At 35.7% G+C, this 22,413-nt stretch overlaps 1 protein-coding gene across 8 annotated transcripts in view; it reads right to left on the reverse strand.

Annotated features, from left to right (window-relative positions):
* CASK (calcium/calmodulin dependent serine protein kinase) overlaps positions 1 to 22,413 on the reverse strand; it is a 393,911-nt gene that overhangs the window by 312,991 nt on the left and 58,507 nt on the right. For 4 of the 8 annotated variants that reach the window (XM_057537971.1, XM_057537969.1, XM_057537975.1 and 1 more), the window contains exon 2: positions 6,155 to 6,285. In XM_057537971.1, the coding sequence (XP_057393954.1) occupies positions 6,155 to 6,285 (131 nt within the window). The remainder of the gene's footprint in view (positions 1 to 6,154; positions 6,286 to 22,413) is intronic. The other 4 variants (XM_057537972.1, XM_057537970.1, XM_057537976.1 and 1 more) reach the window with 1 other exon arrangement.

A 22,413-nucleotide genomic window follows, 5' to 3' on the forward strand; every position in this document is an offset into this window, starting at 1 on the left:
TCAAGTGCTCATGGAACATTCTCCAGGATAGATCATATCTTGAGTCACAAATCAAGCCTTGGTAAATTTAAGAAAATTGAAATCGTATCAAGTATCTTTTCTGACCACAATGCTATGAGACTAGATATCAATTACAGGAAAAGATCTGTAAAAAAATACAAACACATGGAGGCTAAACAATACACTACTTAATAATGAAGTGATCACTGAAGAAACCAAAGGGGAAATCAAAAAATACCTAGAAACAAATGACAATGGAGACACGATGACCCAAAACCTATGGGATGCAGCAAAAGCAGTTCTAAGAGGAAAGCTTATAGCAATGCAATCCTACCTTAAGAAACAGGAAACATCTCAAATAAACAACCTAACCTTGTACCTAAAGCAACTAGAGAAAGAAGAACAAAAAACCCCCAAAGTTAGCAGAAGGAAAGAAATCATAAAGATCAAATCAGAAATAAATGAAAAAGAAATGAAGGAAACAATAGCAAAGATCAATAAAACTAAAAGCTGGTTCTTTGAGAAGATAAACAAAATTGATAAACCATTAGCCAGACTCATCAAGAAAAACAGGGAAAAGACTCAAATCAATAAAATTAGAAATGAAAAAGGAGAAATAACAACTGACACTGCAGAAATACAAAGGATCATGAGAGATTTCTACAAGCAACTATATGCCAATAAAATGGACAACCTGGAAGAAATGGACAAATTCTTAGAAATGCACAACCTGCCGAGACTAAACCAGGAAGAAATAGAAAATATGAACAGACCAATCACAAGCACTGAAATTGAAACTGTGATTAAAAATCTTCCAACAAACAAAAGCCCAGGACCAGATGGCTTCACAGGTGCATTCTATCAAACGTTGAGAGAAGAGCTAACACCTATCCTTCTCAAACTCTTCCAAAATATAGCAGAGGGAGGAACACTCTCCAACTCATTCTACGAGGCCACCATCACCCTGATACCAAAACCAGACAAAGATGTCACAAAGAAAGAAAACTACAGGCCAATATCACTGATGAACATAGATGCAAAAATCCTCAACAAAATACTGGCAAACAGAATCCAACAGCACATTAAAAGGATCATACATCATGATCAAGTGGGGTTTATCCCAGGAATGGAAGGATTCTTCAATATACGCAAATCAATCAACATGATACACCATATTAACACATTGAAGGAGAAAAACCATATGATCATCTCAATAGATGCAGAGAAAGCATTTGACAAAATTTAGCACCCACTGATGATAAAAGCCCTGCAGAAAGTAGGCATAGAGGGAACTTTCCTCAACATAATAAAGGCCATATATGACAAATCCACAGCCAACATCGTCCTCAATGGTGAAAAACTGAAACCATTTCCACTAAGATCAGGAACAAGACAAGGTTGCCCACTCTCACCACTATTATTCAACATAGTTTTGGAAGTTTTAGCCACAGCAATCAGAGAAGAAAAAGAAATAAAAGGAAGCCAAATCGGAAAAGAAGAAGTAAAGCTGTCACTGTTTGCAGATGACATGATACTATACATAGAGAATCCTAAAGATGCTACCAGAAAACTCCTAGAGCTAATCAATGAATTTGGTAGAGTAGCAGGATACAAAATTAATGCAGAGAAATCTCTTGCATTCCTATACACTAATGACGAAAAATCTGAAAGTGAAATTAAGAAAACACTCCCATTTACCATTGCAAAAAAAAGAATATCTAGGAATAAACCTACCTAAGGAGGCAAAAGACCTGTATGCAGAAAATTATAAGACACTGATGAAAGAAATTAAAGATGATACAAATAGATGGAGAGATATACCATGTTCTTGACTTGGAAGAATCAACATTGTGAAAATGACTCTACTACCCAAAGCAATCTACAGATTCAATGCAATCCCTATCAAACTACCACTGGCATTTTTCACAGAACTAGAACAAAAAATTTCACAATTTGTATGGAAACACAAAAGACCCCGAATAGCCAAAGCAATCTTGAGAACGAAAAATGGAGCTGAAGGAATCAGGCTCCCTGACTTCAGACTACACTACAAAGCTACTTTAATCAAGACAGTATGGTACTGGCACAAAAACAGAAATATAGATCAATGGAACAGGATAGAAAGCCCAGAGATAAACCCACACACATATGGTCATCTTATCTTTGATAAAGGAGGCAAGCATATACAGTGGAGAAAAGACAGCCTATTCAATAAGTGGTGCTGGGAAAACTGGACAGGTACATATAGAAGTATGAAATTAGAACACTCCCTATCACCATATAGAAAAATAAACTCAAAATGGATTAGAGACCTAAATGTAAGGCCAGACACTATCAAACTCTTAGAGGAAAACATAGGAAGAACACTCTATGACATAAATCACAGCAAGATCCTTTTCGACCCAGCTCCTAGAGAAATGGAAATAAAAACAAAAATAAACAAATGGGACCTAATGAAACTTAAAAGCTTTTGCACAGCAAAGGAAACCATAAACAAGACCAAAAGACAACCCTCAGAATGGGAGAAAATATTTGCAAATGAAGCAACTGACAAAGGATTAATCTCCAAAATTTACAAGCAGCTCATGCAGGTCAATAATAAAAAGAAAAACAACCCAATCCAAAAATGGGAAGAAGACCTAAATAGACATTTCTCCAAAGAAGATATGCAGATTGCCAACAAACACATGAAAGAATGCTCAACATCATTAATCATTAGAGAAATGCAAATCAAAACTACAGTGAGATATCATCTCACACAGGTCAGAATGGCCATCATCAAAAAATCTAGAAACAATAAATGCTGGAGAGGGTGTGGAGAAAAGAGAACCCTCTTGCACTGTTGGTGGGAATGTAAATTGATACAGCCACTATGGAGAACAGTATGGAGGTTCCTTAGAAAACTAAAAATAGAACTACCATACAACCCAGCAATCCCACTACTGGGCATATACCCTGAGAAAACCATAATTCAAAAAGAGTCATGTACCAAAATGTTCATTGCAGCTCTATTTACAATAGCCAGGACATGGAAGCAACCTAAGTGTCCATCATCGGATGAATGGATAAAGAAGATGTGGCACATATATACAATGGAATATTACTCAGCCATAAAAAGAAACGAAATTGAGTTATTTGTAGTGAGGTGGATGGAGTTAGAGTCTGTCATACAGAGTGAAGTAAGTCAGAAAGAGAAAAACAAATACAGTATGCTAACACATATATATGGAATCTAAGCAAAAAAAAAAAAAGGTCATGAAGAACCTAGTGGCAAGACAGGAATAAAGACACAGACCTACTAGAGAATGGACTTGAGGATATGGGGAGGGGGAAGGGTAAGCTGTGATAAAGTGAGAGAGTGGCATGGACATATATACACTACCAAACGTAAAATTGATAGCTAATGGGAAGCTACCACATAGCACAGGGAGATCAGCTCGGTGCTTTGTGACCACCTAGAGGGGTGGGATAGGGAGGGTGGGAGGGAGGGAGATGCAAGAGGGAAGAGATATGGGAACATATGTATACGTATAACTGATTCACTTTGTAATAAAGCAGAAACTAACACACTATTGTAAAGCAATTATACTCCAATAAAGATGTTAAAAAAAAAGAAAAATGTTGAAAGAAGTTGGGGGTGGAGGATACTGTTCAATGAGGTTTTATAATATAAAATAAATAACTTATTATTTATTATATATCTTATAATAAAATGTGTGCAAGTTAAAATAAAATAAGCTAGTGTGAAAATAAGCAATAGTGTGTATAGGAACTCCACTGCAAATTTTTTTTCAAAAGGAAAAATAGTTGGTGTGGGGTGGAGTTGAAATTTTTATTCTGTTTCTTAATCATTGCGAGTGTCATTGTGCTAAAGAAGAAGGGAAAACTACATTTTGGTGCCATAAATATAAGGGAACAATTGCACATTTTCATTTGAATAACATCAAACCCTTATCAAAACCAGATAAAGTCATGAGTAATATGCAGAATTCAATTGGATATCATTTAATATCTATAGGTTGTGACCCTACCATATAAGATCAATGAAATGCCCTAGCCTTGTCTTCAGAAAAGGACTTGAAGACATTTATATACTCAAAGCAATGCCAAAGTGACAAATGAGTGAACTTCATAAGACTTAACCTCAGAGACATGCATGATACGCCAACCCCATCTTTTTAAGTTTGGTGTTTGACTCCCTGGCTACGTGACAACAAAAGAGATTCAGGCTGGCAGTCTGGGTCTATAGCTAGAGAGATTCCTTGCTGAAGAAATCTGTCAATAAAGAACCTCAGCCAAGGGCTTCCCTGGTGGCGCAATGGTTAAGAATCCTCCTGCCAATGCAGGGGACACGGGCTCGAGCCCTGGTCCGGGAAGATCCCACATGCCGCAGAGCAACTACACCTGTGCGCCACAACTACTGAAGCCTGCACGCCTAGAATCCGTGCTCCACAACAAGAGGAGCCACCGCAGTGAGAAGCCCGCGCACCGCAATGAAGAGTAGCCCCCACTCACCACAACTAGAGAAAGCCCGCGCGCAGGAACAAAGACCCAACTCAGCCATAAATAAATAAATAAATACATAAATTTATTTTTTTTAAAAAAAGAAAGAACCTCAGACAACTGAGAAAGTAATTAACTGTCTCCATAAAAAACGTCTTTAGTCTGTAGATTCAGAATTAGGTATACTGATAAACAAAATCAACATAATATAGGTATACTGAGTAATTGATTTAGACTTGTGATTTTAAACTGGAATCTTACTAAATTCATCAACAGTATTAAAACATTTAAGAGAAATAAAGATTCAACACATCTGTATGTTTAATGAACTAGGTTTATACAAAATTACCTAAGTACTCAGAAAGTTTTTTGTTAAAATTAGTTGACAACTGAGGTACAGAAAATCAAATACAGTATATTAAACTTAAATGCAGTTCAAAAGTTTTAGGAAACATAATATAGTGGTAAAACCTGATTAGAAGTGAAGTTTAAATTCTGTTAAATTTATAAAATAATTTGTATTCAAAAGTAATAATAGCCAATTCCAAAATATGAAACTGTAAGATATAAAATCCCTAAATCTTACCTTAAGAATTGAAAGATTAAAGCACTAAAAAAAAAAATCAGTTATTGATTCTTTGTAACAACTTCTACGAATCTTCTACATTCAGTATATGGATAATAATAATTTAGAAGGTTTCAAAAAAGTATTTAAAAGTAATGATCCTGAAAAAGGATCTGCAGGAATAGATTAACTTGGAGCTCACAGTATCTGGGCTTCTACTTCTTAAAGTAAGATAACTGGATAAAATATAAATAGGCTACTCTGCCTTAGCTTTTCCAATTTAAACTATTAACTGCATTGCTCTTGGGATTAAGAAGGAAAGGATTTAAGAAGGATACGTCTTTTACTGGACTGCGAAAAAGTCTAAAGACAGAAGACAGGCTAATTAGAAACGTTAAAATAATAATTGTGCCATCTGAAGTGCGACCATATGTGAATCATGGCTACATGAAACTATGGCTTAAAACAGCAAAAAACAAACAAACAAAAAAAGCTTTTGAAATGCTTCTGTACTGTTTATAAATATTTATACATAAATATGATTAGCCATATCAATGTCTTGAAACAAAATTTTGAGTCCTGCAAGTCCTAGCAGTACTGTTCTTTCAAATTTACACATATACACCATAAGTGACTTAAGCAATATGTGATATATTAGTCTTTTAGTTCTATTAGATCACAATCCTAAGGGTAATAAGTTATGGACTTGAAGGGAACTCATCTTAGTTTCTTTTGAATCTGCAATGACTATATTTGTGCCATTATTTCCCTTCTCACCCTTCCCATCCCACGTTCTATACTATAGAACTACAAGTTAGATCCTAAAAAATATATTTTCAGATTTTACTTCCTTTCTATTCAAAAAACATAGGCCAATAGCAATCCTAGATGACTTCATAACACTGTTAATCAAATCTAGCTATCTTTCAAATACTATGTTCTAGAAATCTGACAAACTAGAATGGAATTTAAACTGTCTCCACCCACTTCCCACTACATTACACCCTCTGCTTCCCCACCCCCAGATGAAGGTTAAGTTGATAGATGGATTGGAAATGAAATAAAGCCAGACATCAAATAACTTACTTGAAATCCATCTCTTACCTTCTGTACTTAACCCTGGACTTGATGTGAACTTGGCTACATCAACAATTTTTACAGCAAATTGTTGCCCAGTTTCTCTGTTGATGCATCGTCGTACAACACTGAAGGGACCCCTAAAAAAAAAAAAAATCCAAGTTTAATTTGTTGATTTTCTTAAGTTTCTATTTCCTTCAACAGTTTATTCATATTTCATTGTCTACTATAGCCATAGCTTTCAAAATAGAATTTAATATAGTTTTGAACACATTTTTCTATAATTCATGAGGTAATTATTTATTTGAAGTTGATAAACCAGAAAAATAAGAAACAAATTTACTTTCAAAATCACTTTTAAAAATTTGAGATAGTGTTCTTATATTCAAGGCAAATAATCTCTGTAATTTTCTCTATATATTATCAGCATCTTAAACAAAATAATAGTTCACAGTGGTAGTGTATACAACTTTTACCTTTTGAACCAGAAACTTAAATCATTCTCTCATCTTAGCCATCACTTATCTAATCTTCACTAACAAGTCCTACTGAGTTTATCTCAAATATCTCTTAACCCTGTCCACTCCTCTGTATGACTCATACTGTAGTCTAAACCACTACCAATTTCTACTAGGACCACTGAAAACTTGTTTCTCCCATTCATTCTTGCAGTGATGTTTTAAAAATGAAAATCTGATATTATGTTTCTGCTTAAAATCCCAGAGAGAAGGTATTTGCAACACATGTATTTAGTCAAAAACCAAAATACATAAATAATTCTTAAATAAGAAAATATACTACAAGGAAATCTGGGCAGAAGACTTAAATAGGCACTTGACAAAGAGAAAGCCCTACATGATTTAGTTTCCAACAACCTCTACAGTCTCACGTGAAGTCACAGAGAAATCCTTCATCCTCCTCAAACTTCAAATTAGCATTATTCTCAACTGCCATAGGAAAGGAAGTAATTTCTACTAGCAAAACCAGTGGTCCAGTCACTTTCTTACCCAGTCCTCGCCTCAACTGAAATTGGTGGCTCTCAATATTAACCATACAGTTGAATCAACTGTGATGACTGATAAAATACCAATGCCCGGTCCCAGGCATTAAAAACACAAATACACACTCGGTTCCTTGTGATTAATAGTTATCAAATAAGTATCTGAACTAAAGATAATCCAACATGCTTGAATCAACTATTGATTAATGTAGAATGCAATCGCAATATACTGTAGTATTTTATTTGAAGGCTAGTATGGTTTAAGTTATTAAATACACACACATGTACATGTATACATGTATGTATTTCCCCCCTCCTCAGGAAACAAAACACTCTCATTGGTTTTTACAGGTAGAAACAGTACACCTGGATGCATGTGGTCAATCAGAAGACAGAGAAAAGTTCTTCATTTACAGTAGGACACTTATGATACTTTTGCCTTAAAGTGTAAGTTTGTCTTTATTCTTTCAGAGGACAGGCAAACGAATATAATCTAACCTAGACTTAAACATTTCTCTGAGATCATATGAATCAGTTGATTTCATCCCACCATCAATCATCAGGACATCAGTTACACTACAGTTTCAAATCTCTCTCTTCAAGCAACCTAACAAAGCTAAACTGGAAGGAAAAGAAATGGTAATAGCGTACATAGGAAAAGGACCTTTTTGATAATCACTCAAAACTGTTCAAAGACTTTTCTCTGTGAGAAGACAATATAACAATGTGAGTCAGGACTCCCACAAATGTTTTCATTCTCAATCTGGATGTCTTACTTGTGATTACTTATCCTGACAATAGCAAGCAATTTCAGGAAATGTTTAGAGTAATTGGTTTTTGTACACACATTAAACCCTTGGGACTCTATTTATATATACATTTGTGTAGTATGCTTCAATTCACTACACCTTTTGGATACTTTCCAAGATCTGTATGTGGGATCATTTTTGGTCAATAGAGTCAATTCTTTACTTTTTCCTGTTTGAACAAAGGTGAGGAAGAAAACATAGCTTCTCCCCCAACCCTTTTAGTAATAGTAGAATGAAGAAAGCTAGGAAGAATCAAGAAAAAAAGGGAATACTGATACAAAAAAAACCACCAAAAACGTGTTCAAGTCTGTGAATGAAAAAAAGGAACCAAATCCTTGGTTCTTTAGGCTACTTTTATAATGTGAGGCAAAGAAAATGAGTTTATCTCTGAACTATTGATGACCTGAAGACAGGTCACCAGTAAAGAGTTTCAAAGATGTGTCTCTCAGTGACATCCAGGGGGTTAGAAAAGGTGAACCAAATTTAGTACACTAAAAAGACACTGAAAAATCTTTTAACTTCTTTTGGGATTTAATCCATCAACTGGAAACTCAGTGGAAACTGATAAAAATTTAAATGACTATATAGTGTCTATAATTTTAGCAGGACTTCATTATATTTATTTCATCAAAATGCTAAAAAGACACAGGATATAAGAAAATCTGGCTTGTTTTCCCATCTTAAAATGGGGAGGAGAGTGTAATAAAATGTATGTAAAAACTTTTGTATTACACTTATTAATTATACTTGAATGACAGTTTAAGGAACAGCAAAAATTCAGGAGGCCTAGGTTTCAGTCTGGCCTAAACTCTTTTTTTGAATCTTGAAATTTCATCCTTATATTTTTAGTCTATAGTACAGTCGATTCTTGAATAATTATGGGGGGGAAAAATACTGACAGAGGTAGTTGTAAGCCATCATTATAAACTACTATCTTTCTCATATTTCCACTAATTCTGGCCAGGGTATTAATCAAACTGGAATGATAAGATAATTGATGGCATTTCAAATTTGATAAAATCTATATTCTTTATCCAATTCTTTAAGAATACTGAATATTGATTGGGATTGTGGCACAAGGTTCTACTCAAGGCAGTTGGCTGCTTTCAGAATACTAAGTTTTAAAGTAAAAGGTCAATTAAACTAGAATATGTTACAATTGAATATTTGCTATTACTTCCCTAAGGTTTGGAAAAGAATGTAGCTGTGTCTCTATGCAGACACAGAATAATCTCCTCTAGCTTTCATTAATGTGAAGAAAGGTCATGTCTAGGAATTGAACAATTATGATACCAAAAGTAAATACAGTTGGCCCTCTGTATCTGCAGGTTCCACATCTGTGTATTCAGCCAACCATGGATTGAAAATATATGAAAAAAAATTCTAGAAAGTTCCAAAAAGCAAAACTTGAATTTGCACTGGCAACTATTTACACAGCATTTACATTGTATTAGGTATTGTAAGTAATCTAGAGCTGATTTGAAGTATATGGGGCATATGTGTGGGTTATATGCAAATAATATGCTATTTTATATAAGGAACTTGAGCATAGGAACTTGAGTTCCTATTTTATATAAGGAACTTGGCGGGGATCCTATAACCAATCCCCTGCAAATACTGAGGGACAATTGCACATCAAAAGGTGACTAGAATTAAGCAAAATTATGCTAGAATATAGAATAATATATTGGTCTCCAGGATAATAGGATAGATTTAGCAAATGCATCTAAATTAACTTTTCTCCCCGAACCCATTAAAATGAGAGAAAAGGGGCTAAAGAAAATGTCTTAAAGGACTGGGAGAATGAGAGAATACAATAGTAATTAATAATCAAATTTTGAAAGCAAGAAAGCAGATGGAGTAATGGTAACTGGCTTAGCATTCATAGGAAAGCCAAATTGCAAGGAGAAAATAAGAATAGTTCAGAACCAAACTCATTTACACTACAGAATTCTCAGGAAGCACCTGAACTGGCAGCACCAGATAACTCTGAGAAAGAGAGGGTGGGGCTAAACTAACAAGGTTTGAGTGAAATCTATTAGAGAAGCAGTTAAGAGTCTTAGATCCTCCTCTACTCAATCCACTGGGTAACTACCCTGCCTCATCCTCACAGAGGTCCATTTTCTGGAGAGGGTAAAACACAGGGTCTTAGAACTGGGGACAGAAGGCAGTTGAGGAAGTGGATACTATATGAAAAGCAAGGGGTTTATGTGATCACACACAAACTGAATGTAGACAGCCCATCCCCATTTCCCATTAACAGGGGGGAATGTTAGAAGCTAGATCTTTACCCTTCAGGCAGGAAAGGAAAGATTTTCTATTGAATATGTGACCAGCCCAGAGGGAAAGACCTAAAAATAATGACGTTATATTGTTCAAACCACTCAACCACATCACCTTCCTTGAAATCCAAAGTCAACAAGTTCTGCCACAAGTTCAGAGTTTTCAATCAGCTTTCCAACCTCGGCATTGTTGGCATTTTGGGCTGAATAGTCCTTTGTTGTGCAAGGATGTCCTGTGCATTGTAGGGTGCCTAACAGCATCTCCAGCCTCTACCTGGAGATGACAGTAGCACCCCCTCGGCCAGTTTTGCCAAGCAAAAATGTCTCTAAACGTTGTCAAATGTCCCTCAAGAACCACTGCTCTATTCCTAATCATAAGTAGATAACCAACCTCCCAAAACATCTGGAGAAGAGTCTAATTTGGAAGACAGAGATCAAAACAGAAAGAGCAACTTAGAGGAAACAGACTAAACAAGAAAAAAACTTCCAACTACCATTAATGTCCTTGGAAAGATACTATAACTATGAAACAAAAACAGAACTTTCAGAAGACAAAATGAGGGCTCTTGACAACTAAATATATGAAGAAATTTAAAACTCAATAGAAGGGGTGGCAGATAAAGTTGAGGAAATTTCCCAGAAAGTAGAACCAAAAGAACAAAGAAAATGGAAGGGAGGAACTCAATCCAAGAACATTTCCCAGACCTTAAATCCTGAGTTGTCCAAATTAAAAGGAGCCAGAAGGGGGAAAAGCAAAAAATAACATACAAGAGAACTCCCATAAGGTCATCACCTGATTTCTCAGCATAAACTCTGCAAGCCAGAAGTGAGCGACAAAATATATTTAAAATGATAAAAGGAAAGAACTTACAACCAAGAATACTTCACCCAGCAAGGCTCTCACTCAGATTTTTTTTAACATCTTTATTGGAGTATAATTGCTTTACAATGTTGTGTTAGTTTCTGCTGTATAACAAAGTGAATCAGCTATATGTATACATCAAAAACTTTACAGACAAGCAAAAGCTAAGAGAATTCAGCACCACCAAACCAGCTTTGGAAAAAATGCTAAAGGAACTTCTCTAAGCAGAAAAGAAAAGGCCACTACTAGAACCAAGAAAATTACAAATGAAAAAGTTCCCCAGTAAAGGCAAACATAAAGAAAAGGTAGAAAATCATCTACATACAAATATGATATAAAACCCAGCAATTGTAAGAAGAGGAGAACACAAGTGCAGGATATTGGAAATGCATTTGAAATTAAAAGACCAGCAACTTAAAACAACCTTGCATATATATAGACTGCTATGTCAAAACTCATGGTAACTGCAAACCAAAAATCTACAATAGACACACACAAAAAAGAAAAAGGAATCCAAACACAAAACTAATGTTAGTCATCAAATCACAAGACAAGAGAACAAATGAGGAAGGGAAGAAAAAAGATCTACAAAAACAAATCCAAAACAATTAAGAAAATGACAATAGGAACATACATATCAATAAGTACCTTAAATGTAAACGGATTAAATGCTCCAACCAAAAGACACAGACTAGCTGAATGGATACAAAAACAAGACCCATATATATGCTGTCTACAATAGACCTACTTCAGATCTAGGAACACATACAGACTGAAAGTAAGGGGATGGAAAAAGGTATTCCATACAAATAGAAATCACAAGAAAGCTGGAGTAACACTACTCATATCAGACAAAATCGACTTTAAAATAAAGACTATTACAAGAGACAAACAAGGACACTACATAATGATCAAGGAATCAATCCAAGAAGATATAACAATTGTAAATATATATGCAGCCAACATAGGAGCACCCCAATATACAAAGCAAATACTAACAGCCATAAAGGGAGAAATTGACAGCAACACAATAATAGTGGGGGACTTTAACACCCCACTTTCATCAATGGACAGATCACCCAGACAGAAGATCAATAAGGAAACACAGACCTTAAATGAAACAGTAGACCAGATGAACTTAATTGATATTTATAGAGCATTCCATCCAAAAGCAGCAGAATACACATTCTTCTCAAGTGCACACAGAACACTCCCCAGGACTGACCACATGCTTGGCCACAAGGCAAGCCCCGGTAAATTTAAGAAAATTGAAACCATATGAAGCATCTTTTCTGATCACAACACTATGAGATTAGAAAAAAACTACAAGAAAAAAAACTATAAAAATCACAAACAAGTGGAGGCTAAACAATATGCTACTAAACAACCAATGGATCACTGAACAAATCAAAGAGGAAATTAAAAAATACCTAGAGACAAATGACAATGAAAACACAATGATCCAAAACCTATGGGATGCAGCAAAAGCAGTTCTAAGAGGGAAGTTTATAGCAATACAATCTTACCTCAGGAAACAAGAAAAGTCTCAAATAAACAACCTAACCTTACACCTAAAGCAACTAGAGAAAGAAGAACAAGTAAAACCTAAAGTTAGTAGAAGGAAAGAAATCATAAAGATCAGAGCAGAAATAAATGAAATAGAGACAAAGAAAACAACAGCAAAGATCAATGAAACTAAAAGCTGGTTCCTTGAAAAGGTAAACAAAATTGATAAACCTTTAGCCAGACTCATCAAAAAAAAAAAAAGAAAAAAGGAGAGGACTCAAATCAATAAAATTAGAAATGAAAAAGGAGAAGTTACAACTGACGCCACAGAAATACAAAAGATCATGAGAATACTACAAGCAACTGTATGCCAATAAAATGGACAACCTGTAAGAAATGGACAAATTCTTAGAGAGGTACAGTCTCACAAGACTGAACCAGGAAGAAATAGAAAATATGAACAGACCAATCCCCAGTAGTGAAGTTGAAACCATGATTTAAAAACTCCTAACAAACAAAAGTCTGGGACCAGATGAATTCACAGGCGAATTCTATCAAACATTTGATAGAGGGATAGAGTTAACACCTATCCCTCTGAAACTATTCCAAAAAATTGCAGAGGAAGGAATACTCCCAAACTCATTCTATGAGGTCACCATCACCCTGATACCAAAACCCGACAAAAATACCACAAAAAAAGAAAATTACAGGCCAATATCACTGATGAATATAGATGCAAAAATCCTCAACAAAACATTAGCAGTCCGAATCCAACAATACATTAAAAGGATCATACACCATGATCAAGTGGGATTTATCCAAGGGATACAAGAATTTTTCAATATCCACAAATCAAACGGTGGGATACACCACATCAACAAATTGAAGAATAAAAACCACATTATCATCTCAACAGATGCAGAAAAAGCATTTGACAAAATTTAGCACCCATTTACAATAAAAACGCTCCAGAAAGTGGGCATAGAGGGAACATACCTCAACATAATAAAGACCATATATGACTAACCTACAGCTAACATCATACTCAACGATGAAAAGCTGAAAGCATTTCCTCTAAGACCAGGAACAAGACAAGGATGTCCACTCTTGCCACTTTTATTCAACACAGTTTTGGAAGTCCTAGCTACGGCACTCAGAGAAGACAATGAAATAAAAGGAATCCAAATTGGAAAAGAAGAAGTAAAATTGTCACTGTTTGCAGATGACATGACACTATACATAGAAAATCCTAAAGATGCTACCAGGAAACTACTAGAGCGCATCAATGAATCTGGTAAACTTGCAGGATACAAAATTAATACACAGAAATCCCTTGCATTCGTATACACTAACAATGAAAGATCAGAAAGAGAAATTAAGGAAACAATCCCATTTACCATCGCATCAAAAAGAATAAAATACTTAGGAATAAACCTACCTAAGGAGACAAAAGACCTGTACTCTGAAAACTATAAGACAGTGATGAAAGAAATCAAAGATGACACAAACAGATGGAGAGATATACCACATTCGTGGATTGGAAGAATCAATATTGTCAAAATGACTATACTATCCAAGGCAATGTACAGATTCAATGCAATTCCTATCAGTGCATTGATAGGAAAACCAGACAAAAAGCAGAGCTGGAGGAATCAGGCTCCCTGACTTCACACAATACTACAAAGCTACAGTCATCAAAACAGTATGGTACTGGCACAAAAACAGAAATATAGATTAATGGAACAGGATAGAAAGCCCAGAAATAAATCCACATACATATGGTCAATTAATCTACAACAAAGGAAGCAAGACTATACAATGGAGGAAAGACAGTTTCTTCAATAAATGGTGCTGGGAAAACTGGACAGCCACATGTAAAAAAATGAAATTAGATCATTCTTTAACACCATACACAAAAGTAAACTCAAAATGGATTAAAGGCCTAAATGTAAGACCAGATGCTATAAAACTCTTAGAGGAAAACAGAGGCAGAACACTCTGACATAAATGGCAGCAACATCTTTTCTGAGAAGTCTCCTAGAGTAATGGAAATAAAAACAAAAATAAACAAATGGGACCTAATTAAACTCAAAAGCTTTTGCACAGCAAAGGAAACCATAAACAAAACGAAAAGACAGCCCACAGAATGGGAGAAAATATTTGCAAACAATGCAACCAACAAAGGATTAGTCTCCAAAATTTACAAACAGCTACTGTGGCTCAATATTAAAAAAACAAACAACCTAATCAAAACATGGGCAAAGACCTAAATAGGCATTTCTCCAAAGAAGACATACAGATGGCCAAGAGGCACATGAAAAGATGCTCAACATTGCTAATTATTAGAGAAATGCAAATCAAAACTACAATGAGGTATCACCTCACACCAGGCAGAATGGCCATCATTAAAAAATCTACAAACAATAAATTCTGGAGAGGGTGTGGAGAAAAGGGAACCCTCCCACACTGTTGGTGGGAATCTAAACTGGTACAGCCACTATGGAGAAGAGTATGGAGGTTCCTTAAGAAACTAAAATTAGAGCTACCATATGATCCAGCAATCCCACTCCCGGGCATACACTCAGAGAAAACCATGGTTCGAAAGGATACATGCACCCCAGTGTTCACTGCAGCACTGTTTACAATAGCCAAGACATGGAAGCAACCTAAATATCCATCAACAGATGAATGGATACAGAAGATGTGGTACATTTATATGATGGAATACTACTCAGCCATAAAAAAGAATGAAATAATGCCATTTGCAGCAACATGGATGGACCTGGAGATTATCATACTAAGTGAAGTAAGTCAGACAAAGACAAATATAATATGATATTGCTTATATGTGGAATCTAAAAAAAAAGTATACAAATGAACTTATTTATAAAACAGAAATGGACTCACAGACATAGAGAACGAACTTATGGCTACCAGGGGGGAAGGGGGGGTAGGGATAGATTGGGAGTTTGGGATTTACATGTAAACAGTGCTAAGTTTAAAATAGGTAACCAACAAGGACCTACTCTATAGCACAGGGAACTCTGCTCAATATTCTGTAACAACCTACATGGGAAAAGAATTTGAAAAAGAATAGATACATGCATATGTATAACTGAATCACTTTGCTGTACACCTGAAACTAACACAACATTGTTAATCAACTATACCCCCATATAAAATAAAAATTTTAAAGAAAAGCACCCATGAAGTACTCAGCAAAATAGATAAGACACATGTCCACACATGCCACTGTGAAATTTAAGAACCCTAAGGGCTACAAAACGTTCAGATTTCCAGCAGTAGGGGTAAGGGTGCTCAAGGAGGGGAGGATGATATAGTTCACACACAATGGATCAGGCACTGCAATGGCTTCTGATCTCTCAATGGCAACACTAGAAGCAATGAGACATTAGAGCGACACCTTCAGAATCATGAAGGAAAAATATTTCTAACCTTTAAAGTCTACATTGAGTCAGAAAAATCAATAATAAAAAAATTTTCAGATATGAAAAAGCTCAATACATTACTTGCCATGCATACTTCCTGAAGAAATTATTGTAGGATGTGCTTGCTAGAACAAGAGAGTAGACCAGTAAAAAAGGACGCCAAGGGACAGCAAACAGGAGATTCAACTCAGGAATACAAGAGAGATCTCAGGCTGCCAGTTAAGCATTGAGTAGAGGTTAACTAGAGAGCCATCAATGATTCCCAATGCCACTGATCACTTCTTTAACTTGAAAACAGAAGAACCACGTAATCTGGGGCCAGGTTCCTCTGTTTTGCTTTTTCTGACCAGGGGCTGATGAGATTCCTGCTCCTCTCTGCTGCCTCGATCAGCAGAGGACTCTCATTTCAGCCCACAGCAGTGCTCTCAGGAATAGCTGAGCGGGAGGCAGCCTCAGCGAGCTGAAAAGCAGGAAATGCAGAGCAGAGCATGCCCCCTGACCGCATTCCTGCTGGATGTTCAGTACCCAGCGCTGCACTATAGCACGGATGTCCTGCCTGTGAAGAGCCCCATGTTCTGGGATTTACTCGGGATTTTGCCAACGGACTTGCCAGCACGGGCTCCTATATGCTCTCAGGTATCTGAAGCCAGACTGTGAACAAAAGGTTCTGTTCAGCTTCTCTTCATCTGAGTCTTCACACAATAGTGGTATTATTGCCCTTTCCTTACACAGCTAAGTTTGTGCTTGCTACTCAGTTTTTAATGAATAAACAATATACTGTTTAGGGATATATACATACATGGTAAAGCTATAAAGAAAACCAAAAGGAATCATTAGTATAAAAGCCAGGATAGTGGTTACGGGGAGAAGGAGATTGTGACTGGGAAGGGGCACACAGTGGCTTTTAAAGGTACTAGTAATATTCTATTCTTAACTTGGATGATGGATTCATGGGTTTTCATTTCATTAGTATTCTTTAAAATACACACACTTGCGTGCACACACATAAACTTTATGCACTCCTCCACAAATATATTTCCCAGGTAAAAATAACATTTTAAACAGCTGAGGGTACATCCCTAAGATCTCGCTAATCAAAAGAGGTCTTAATTTTTAAAATATCTGTACAATACAAATTATTTTAAGTGACTTGATATATATAAATGAAGAAAAACTATGTTTACATTCTCAAACATAAAGTCAGTATTGATTATGTTCATTGTAATTCTACATCTAATTGAACTAAATTTAATATACATTAAGTTGTTACATGTAAATTTTGGAGTGACATCTATAATGTAAAGTTCTCACCCTGTGAGAGGTTTACAGACAAAAACTTACATCGTATATGAGGAAACCTTCAATAAATGAGGTGAACTTCCTGTCCATATCACAGGCCTAGAAGCTTCATCACATTTATAATGAATTGTGCAATGTACTACAATAGATGTAGGAAAACCATGAAGAACAACAACCAATTAACCAAAGGGAAGATAAGGGTGGCGGAAATGAAGACCAGAAACAAATTCATACACACACACACACACACACACACACATACACACAAACATACATACATACAACATAGTTGACATATAGTCAGTCCTCGTTATTTGCAGATTAAGTATTTGTTAAGTCACTTACTAAAATTTATTTGTAACCCAAAATCAATATTCACAGCACTTTCACAGTCATTCACGGACACATGCATAGCAGTGAAAATTTTGAGTCACCTGACACGTTACCAGCTGAGGTTGAACAAGGTGATGCTCTGCCTTCTTGTTTCAGCTCTCACTGTAAGCAAGTGTCCTTTTTGCCATTTAATTAATGCATTTTGTGTTTTTTGTTGGTGATTTCACTGTTTATAATGGCCCCCAAGTGTACTGCCTAAGTACTCTCTTGTATTTCTAAGTGCAAGAAGGCTGTGGCATGTCTTATGGAGAAAATACACTTTGGGTAAGCTTCATTCAGGCATAAATTATAGGGCTATTGGTCATGAGTTCAATGTTAATGAATCAAGTATACATATGAAATAAGGTGTCTTTAAACAGGTTATGTATTGATTAGTTAAAGAAAACATGACCGAAGGCTCACAGGAACCTAACCCTGCATTTCACCTAGGAGCAGTGATTCAGTATTTACTCATTCAGTGTTCATGGCAACTTTTTAGAACATAACTACCACAAAAATAATGAGCATCGACTGTGTGTGTGCATAATACACACATATGTATGTGCATTTAATTTATGTAATATATATGCAATATTATGTTACATGTATTGGCTGGCCAAAAAGTTCGTTCAGGTTTTTCCATAACCCAAACGAACTTTTTGGCCAACCCAATATTTATATTAGAAGATAAACTCAATGAGTGTCCGGTATATATTAGGCCCTCATGAAATATCTGGTGAATGATATCAAAAACAAACTAGGAATGAACAAACCACTGAAAAACTTATATCACAGAATTTTACATAAACATATACAATTTTGAGAAATCATGGTACTTCTAGTAGGTATTTTTCCACTCATTTACTAAATCTGCATCTTGCTACTACTGTCTATACAGTTCTGATGTTAGGAACTGAGGGAAACAGATGGTGGGTGGGCAAAAAGAAAACAAAGCAAAAATATAATAGTAATGATGACAATATTAGCAGTAAGAACATAATACTGAAAATGATACTCTATAGACACATAAATGTATATAAGAATGATACCTAATAGAGATAACAATGGTCTTTTTCCTCTTATTTCAACACTGTTGGTTTAGTCATTACCACTAAAGAAGAGCTTATCATTCCATCTATAAATCCTTTCCTTGTCTTCCGGTTTCTTTGTGGTAGTGAAAGGGGAACAGAAATGTTGTTCTGAAACGTTTTTTCTCTTTAATACTTCTGGTACCCACTCTCACCACCAACATATACACTTTCATAAACACACCAAACTGAGTTACTTTAGGTATAGTGACTAAACCTAAACCAAAGGAAAAAAGTCTGCCTAATCATAGCTACTGCTAAAGAAACACACATAGAGTGGGAAATTATTAAAATCAAAGTCTGAGGAACTGTTGCCTAAATGTTAACAATTAAAGACCTGACAAAGGAATTAAGCTCAGTACAGTTCAGATCATTCCTTGAAAATAGAAAGGGCAGGCTTATTTGAAAAAAGTTGGCAATGGATCTCCAAAATGCTAACAGAACAAATTTGGCTCAACTGTCAAAGATGAGCAATTCATAGTGTTAAGACTAGCATTTACTAACTTGGAACCTGTATTGGCATAATTAGTACTTCTGTCAAACCTTGACAGTTCAGTGAAAAATTTAGTAGGCCTTGCTTTAGATTTTATATAGCACATCATCCTCTGGTCTGAGTCTACGTATGCTACATTCACCATTTACTACTTTTATGCAAGGACTTCAGGGCATACATAGCAGTCTCTGCGGATCCAGAAGTTCTGGGAAATCTGATTGGTATATGTGCGTGTGTGGGTGTGTTTGAAGGGCTGGGGTTAGTTAGAGCCAAGGTAGAGGGATATGGACTCTAGGTCTTTGTTAGCTCGTGTATGATGGAGCATGTATCAAGGAGAGTTGCTGAGAGAGGAGAAAAAAATATTTTTGTAACAAATAAGAAACAGGGAAAAAGGGACATAGACATAAGAGGAAAGAAATGAAAAAGAAAACACATAAAGGACTGTAAGATAAACATATCCCAAAGTAAGAACTCTGACTTGGTTGTACATGTTTCGGCCTTTTTAGTTCAGTATGTAAAGAACTTTCACAAATAGATATTGAAGCAGTAACATTAAAAAAATTCTATTGATATTTGCACATTTTATCTTATTCATTTACCTCATTTTCCCTAATGGAAATAAGACCAAAAAAATACAAAGAACAAACAAAAAACGATTAATAAAGCAATTCTTACCCTCAGGACACTCCCAATCTAATAGATTGCTATAGGTATATGTACATAATTTCAGTATGTTATAGAACAAAGTATTGAAACAGTATAATACAAAGAATTTATTATCTGTGGATAGGAAGGTGGTCAGAGAAGCCCTCTATGAGACAGGGACACTTAGGAGGGCTTAGAATGGTGAATAAGAGTTTTATTCAGGCCAACAAGGGAAAAGGGAAAATTCTAGAAATAAGTAGTAGCATGTGCAACAGCCTGGAGCCAAGTCAAAGCATGGCGTGTGATGGATACTAAAAGCTGTTTGGTATTGCTGGCATGAAAAACTGGAGGGTGAGAAGTGGCTGGAAAAGGAGAAGGGCGTCAGAGATCACTGTGATAGAAGAATGGAAGATAGGATGAGGAGTGAGTGGGGGCCAGTCAGGAAGTTATTACATTAGCCTAAGCATAACATGATAAAGACCTAAACCAATGCCTCAGTAGAGGCAACTGAGAGAGACTTAAAATAAATTGACAGGACAACGTACTGAATGATTAGCTAGGGGATGGTTGGGGGTTGGTTGAAAGAATGACGTACAGATTTCTGGCAAAAGTTACAGGGTAAATAATGATACCACCAAATGAGAGAGCGACTACTATAGGAGAAAGAATTGGTAGAAGAAAGAAGCTGAGAAAGAAAGGAGACACATGACTGTGTTTTGAAAATACCAATTTCAGAAATAGTGATTTCCATGGACCAAGGCAGAGATTTAGAGAGCACAATTAGATAGGAGTATAAAGTTCAAGGAAGGGGTCAACATATAGATGATGAAGGTAACATCAACTACCATTTGCAATATACCATGTGCCAAGCATGCTGCTGAGAACTTTATATAGATTCTCTCATTTATTAAAATTTATTTATCATTATTTATCATAATAGCGAATATACTGTTAGCCCCCATTTTATAGATTAGGAAACTGAGGCTAAGCCAGGTTGTCTATGGCCAAACAGTTAGTGAATGGTAAAGTCAGGACTGAAGCCTAGACATACCAAACTCTAAAATCTAAGTTCTCATCTCTATACTCCCTAGGAAGCATGAGTGAACAGGAGCCATTGATGTAAATGAGAATACAGACCAAAAAGGACAGAAGACTAAACCCCAGAAAACATGGACATATCCTCCAATTCCTCCCCAAGGAATTGCTGGAAACACCCCCACAGAAAGACTACAAGAAGCCCAGAAAGAAAAAAGAAGTGCAAGTTCTTAGAACATATTATCTTGCAGAAGTACAGCCATGAAGACCAAATGCTTAGAAGGGTCTGCCCTAGACATGAACACAGTTCTCCCCATTCTTCTCAAGGCTGGCACAAGAAAAGTGTAATTTTCACTTTTAAATTAAGAGCTACACATTCACATTTTGCTATTTTCTAAATGTGGGACTATATATCAAAAAATGGCCAAATGAAAATATTTAATAGAGAAACAACTTTTTGGAAACATGCGCCTGACCTTTTCTCCTAGTGTTCATGAACTTAATTACTTAGAATTAGTACAGGTGGTCATTTTTATCCACAGGTTCTGCATCTGTAGAGCCAAGCAACTGCAGATCAAAAATATCTGGCGAAAAAAAAAACCTCCAGAAAGTTCCAAAAAGCAAAACTTAAATTTGCTGCGCACCAGCAACTATTTACATAGCATTTACATTGTATTAGGTATTTTAAGTAATCTAGAGATGATTTAAAGTATATGAGAGGATGTGCGTAGGTTATACACAAATATTATGCCATTTTATAAGCATCAGAGGATTTTGGTATCCACAGGGGTCCTGGAAGCAATCCTCCACGGATATGGAAATGACTGTACTAATATTATTAGAACTGTCAAATTCTGTGTGCATAATCCAGTCTTATAAGCTGAAACTAATAATTATGGACGTCTGACACTATGAAATTACATTGTAAATCCTATTTATAAAAGGAATGTGTTCTGTTAATATGTTACTAACATAGGTTGTTTCCAAATACTACATTAGCCTATAATAGTATTTTTGCCTGCCATTAATTACAACTCTGCATCTAAGAGGGGGAGGGGGAATTAACATTTGAACTCAGAAGTTGCTATCTTCATTAACAGATTTTTTTCCAGTGACACTTCTGTGGAGTACTGTTAATCTCTTCCCCTTCAGAACCATGTTTTATGGATCTCCATAACAAGTTAGATCCACTTCTGAGTTAATAAAATTTAATTTATTTATTTTTATTAAATAAAATTTAAATTAAATAAGTTAGTAAAAGAAATTGCAAAGCCAGCAATACTCCTTTCTCTATTATTCGTTTTAGTTGCATCAGGATTACGCAAAATTTATATAGTAGCATAGAAACAAAAACGTAACTAACACTCTAAATTGGGGTTTCCCAAATGGGAGTGTTGTGAAATCCTTAAAGAATATAAGTTTCTCTGT

Source organism: Balaenoptera acutorostrata, chromosome X (genome assembly GCF_949987535.1).
Source record: "Balaenoptera acutorostrata chromosome X, mBalAcu1.1, whole genome shotgun sequence".
NCBI classification, from domain to species: Eukaryota; Metazoa; Chordata; class Mammalia; order Artiodactyla; family Balaenopteridae; genus Balaenoptera; species Balaenoptera acutorostrata.